The 4,498-nt window shown below is 36.4% G+C and overlaps 1 protein-coding gene across 1 annotated transcript in view; it reads left to right on the top strand.

Annotated features, from left to right (window-relative positions):
* Positions 1-3,634, top strand: part of LOC107739781 (extracellular calcium-sensing receptor-like) — a 13,074-nt gene extending 9,440 nt beyond the window's left edge. The window contains exons 4-9 of the mRNA XM_016551985.1: positions 147-438; positions 520-1,269; positions 1,375-1,602; positions 2,074-2,235; positions 2,479-2,599; positions 2,721-3,634. Of these exons, the coding sequence (XP_016407471.1) occupies positions 147-438; positions 520-1,269; positions 1,375-1,602; positions 2,074-2,235; positions 2,479-2,599; positions 2,721-3,634 (2,467 nt within the window). The remainder of the gene's footprint in view (positions 1-146; positions 439-519; positions 1,270-1,374; positions 1,603-2,073; positions 2,236-2,478; positions 2,600-2,720) is intronic.
* Positions 3,635-4,498: the final 864 nt, after the last annotated feature.

Here is a 4,498-nt window from a genome sequence, read left to right as displayed (position 1 = left end):
ATACAGCTAGAGATTCACACACACACACACACACACACACACACACACACACACACACACACACATAATTATCATTTTGCTGCAGTGCGTGTGTGTATTTATTATTATTATTGTTGTTGTTGTATTTTGCCTACTTGTTGTTACAGTGTGAATCTGAGAGATTTCAGAAGGGCACAGACCATGACTTTTGCCATTGAGGAGATTAACCGAAGTGAAAGTTTGCTTCCAAATGTTTCTATTGGCTACAGAATCTATGATACTTGTGGTTCAAGACTCTCTTCTATGAGTGCAACTATGGCATTGATGAATGGTCATAATGTTGCAGCAGGAGACACATACATATGCAAACATCCTCCGATACATGCTATCATTGGAGAAACAGAGTCTTCTACTACAGTGATTCTGTCCAGAACTACAGGACCTTTTAAAATTCCAGTGGTAAGGGGCAATAACACTAAATACATTCCACTATCTTCATGCACATTACTGTTTCACTGTTTCCTGTGCTTTCTTTTTCAGATAAGTCACTCAGCCACATGTGAATGCCTCAGTAATAGGAAAGATTACCCCTTTTTCTTCAGGACTATTGCTAGTGACTACCACCAGAGCAGAGCACTTGCATACATAGTCAAGCACTTAGGCTGGTCTTGGGTTGGAACTGTGAATACTGATAATGACTATGGAAACAATGGCATGGCAATATTTCTCAATACAGCCCAGGAGGAGGGGATTTGTGTGGAGTACTCTGTAAAATTCTACCGAACAGAGCCTGACAAACTCCAAAAAGTGGTAGAGACAATTAAAAAAAGCACAGCAAAAGTGATTGTTGCATTTCTTACCAGTTACGAGATGTACAACCTACTTGAACATCTAAGTATTCAAAACATTACAGGTCTCCAGATGATTGGTGTGGAAGCATGGATAACAGCAAAGCGTTTGATCACTCCAAACAGTTTTCATGTACTGGGAGGGTCACTGGGTTTTGCGGTGAGAAAAATTGATATTGAAGGTTTTGAAGATTATGTTACAAAAGTATTCTGGGAAACAGCGTTTCCATGCTTACACACTGAGGGAAATTCTTCTCAATATGCATTAAATTGCAACATATATCGGGATCTGCTTGTGCTAAAAAACTTCAGTGATGATGTGCCTGAACAAAGATATGCAAGTAACGTCTACAACGCAGTTTATGCTGTTGCTCATTCATTACACAGTCTACTCAAGTGCAAAGAAGGTTGTGAAAAAGATCTGTTAATACAACCACAGCAGGTAATATAATTTTAAAAAGAGAGCGGTAGACAGATGGAACATAAGAACAAGAGAATAAACCATTTCTGTTTAAATGTGTTAAAATGCTTTTTTTTTTCTCAATAGGTAGCTGAGGCTCTAAAAAAAGTTAATTTCACTGTAAAGATGGGAGATAATGTGTGGTTTGACAGCACTGGTGGCGTAATAGCCCAATACGAAGTCATAAACTGGCAGCAGGACTCTGATGGATCAGTCCAGTTTAAACCAGTGGGATACTATGATGCCTCACTGCCCCCTGACCAGCGCTTTTTGCTTAATGCGGAAAACATAATCTGGGTTGGAGGACAGCTGGAGGTAAATGGCACTAAATTGTTTATTCTAAAGAGTTTTTTTTTTTTTGTTAACTTATGAAGTAAAATATATACTTAAATTGACCAATAAAAAGAAAATAAAGCACAACGCAAGTGTAATTTTAACAGAAAAAAAACCCTTGGCACTGTATCTGTTTAAATTCAGGACAGAAAAGTCCAAACGACAAAACCATTTACACATTTATATAATTCCACATTAGTTTGAAAAAGCTAATATGACTAACATCTTGAATAATCAAATGAATATTGAAAGAAATATTGCTTATTGGCACTGGAAATTGTGTTTAATTTCTGTAACAGCACTTTTATTAGATTTTTGTCCAAATGGTTTATTGCCTAAATTATGAAATACTCTTTTATCAATAATACTGGTGAATGTATTTTTGTTCTTAAGAGTCAGTTAAATATCACTATGTATGCTATTTAAAAATATATACTGTATTTTTACATGTAGAAGCCGAGGTCTCTGTGCAGTGAGAGCTGTCCTCCAGGCACTAGGAAGGCTACACAAAAAGGAAGACCTGTCTGCTGTTATGACTGTATTCCATGTGCAGAAGGAGAAATCAGTAATGAGACAGGTAACCTACAGCCCATCTCACATTTCCAAAGAAAACTGGTTAGTTGTTCATTATGTATTCTTCATCTACTATTCAGGGTGCAGTATATTATCGAAGGAGTTAATAAATAATAAATAAACCATTTTCCTTTTGTCTCTAACTAGTAATCGCAACTTCCTTTCCAGATTCAAATAACTGCAGGCAGTGTCCAGGGGAATACTGGTCTAATGCTGAGAAAAATAAATGTGTGTTAAAGGCTGTAGAGTTTCTCTCATTCACAGAAGTTATGGGTATAGTGCTAGCCAAGGTCTGTGTGCAGTGAGAGCTGTCCTCCAGGCACTAGGAAGGCTACACAAAAAGGAAGACCTGTCTGCTGTTATGACTGTATTCCATGTGCAGAAGGAGAAATCAGTAATGAGACGGGTAATCTTCAGGCCATCTTCCAGCTTCTACAGTTTCTGCATGCAGTGAATTAGCAAAGGACTTCATAAGTAAAACCAATATATTTTTGTTTATACTGTAATGATCACATTTTCCTTTCCAGATTCAAATGACTGCAAGCAGTGTCCAGGGGAATACTGGTCTAATGCTGAGAAAAATAAATGTGTGTTAAAGGCTGTAGAGTTTCTCTCATTCACAGAAGTTATGGGTATAGTGCTAGTCTTTTTCTCACTGTTTGGAGCAGGATTAACTACCCTGATGGCCATCCTGTTTTACAGTAAGAAGGACACCCCCATAGTAAAAGCCAACAACTCAGAGTTGAGCTTCCTGCTGCTCTTCTCATTGTCTCTGTGTTTCCTCTGTTCACTTACTTTCATTGGTCGGCCCACTGAGTGGTCCTGTATGTTGCGTCACACAGCATTTGGGATCACTTTTGTCCTCTGTATCTCCTGTGTTCTGGGGAAAACAATAGTGGTGTTAATGGCCTTCAAGGCTACACTTCCAGGAAGTAATGTCATGAAATGGTTTGGGCCTGCACAACAACGACTCAGTGTTCTTGCCTTTACACTTATACAGGTTCTTATCTGTGTGCTTTGGCTAACAATATCTCCTCCTTTTCCCTACAAAAATATGAAATATTATCATGAAAAGATCATTCTTGAATGTAGTCTGGGTTCTACTACAGGTTTCTCTGCTGTGCTGGGTTATATTGGCCTACTGGCTGTTTTGTGCTTTATTTTAGCTTTTCTGGCTCGGACTCTGCCTGATAATTTCAATGAAGCTAAATTCATCACATTCAGTATGCTCATATTCTGTGCTGTATGGATCACATTTATCCCAGCTTATGTCAGTTCTCCTGGAAAAGTTACTGTAGCTGTGGAGATATTTGCCATTTTAGCTTCAAGCTTCGGTTTACTATTTTGCATATTTTCACCAAAATGTTATATTATGCTGTTTAAACCTGAACAAAATACAAAACAACATATGATGGGAAAGGTTCCATCCAAGTCCTACTGAGAGAGAGAGATGTCTATATTAACATTGGATCATGTTGTTGTTATGGATTTTCTTTCCAATAACAATTTTAAAACATTTACAAATAAATTGATTAAAAATCAATAAACCATTATACTTTTATAGCTTTGTAAATAATTTCAATAACAAACATACAAATGTAGGTTACATTACTACATCTCTAAAAGATTTGTTATCCAAAACAGAGGCTAAACAGAATGTGTACATGATTACAAGGTGTACAAGGTTTTCTCTGTAAATTATTTATTAGCTTATCACAGAATAATTACAGTTCTAGAATAAACGTGTTAGAGTTTCAGATTCAGAATTACAAAAAGAACATTGTGGTGAGATGTATTCTTTAAACTTATTAAGAAAAGCATTACAGGGATAACATCTATGCAATATTTTAAAATGAATTCCTTTTACCTTATTTGGCAACAAACTTGTTAATGGTTGACCATATTTTATCAGTGGAAGGTATAGAAAACAAATGTTTCCATTTTCACAAGTGGCTTTGGATAACAACTGATATCTTGAGTAACATGCTTTCTGATGTAAGAATTATCACAATTTTTATCCAAAATATGAATACCTCCAATAACAAGCTTTGGAATCTGCCGGTCAATTGAGTTGTGACTGAGATTTCACAAGGTGAAGCAATTTGGTGAAGCAGAGATGATTTTCACAACAAATTGTAATCTCCAAACAAAGACTCAATTCCTCAGAAAATAAAAAATACTGATGAATATAAATCTCACTATTACTATGTAGCGTCTGGACCAATCAGACACACAATATATATTTTGTTAGTTATATTTAACAAATACTCTATAACCCCCCCCAGTTAACAAGCCATATGAGGGC

Source organism: Sinocyclocheilus rhinocerous, unplaced genomic scaffold (assembly GCF_001515625.1).
Source record: "Sinocyclocheilus rhinocerous isolate Xijiao unplaced genomic scaffold, SAMN03320098_v1.1 scaffold2686, whole genome shotgun sequence".
Taxonomy (NCBI): domain Eukaryota; kingdom Metazoa; phylum Chordata; class Actinopteri; order Cypriniformes; family Cyprinidae; genus Sinocyclocheilus; species Sinocyclocheilus rhinocerous.
Note: the sequence above shows the minus strand (reverse complement) of the source record. Positions and strands in the feature narration are given on the sequence as shown.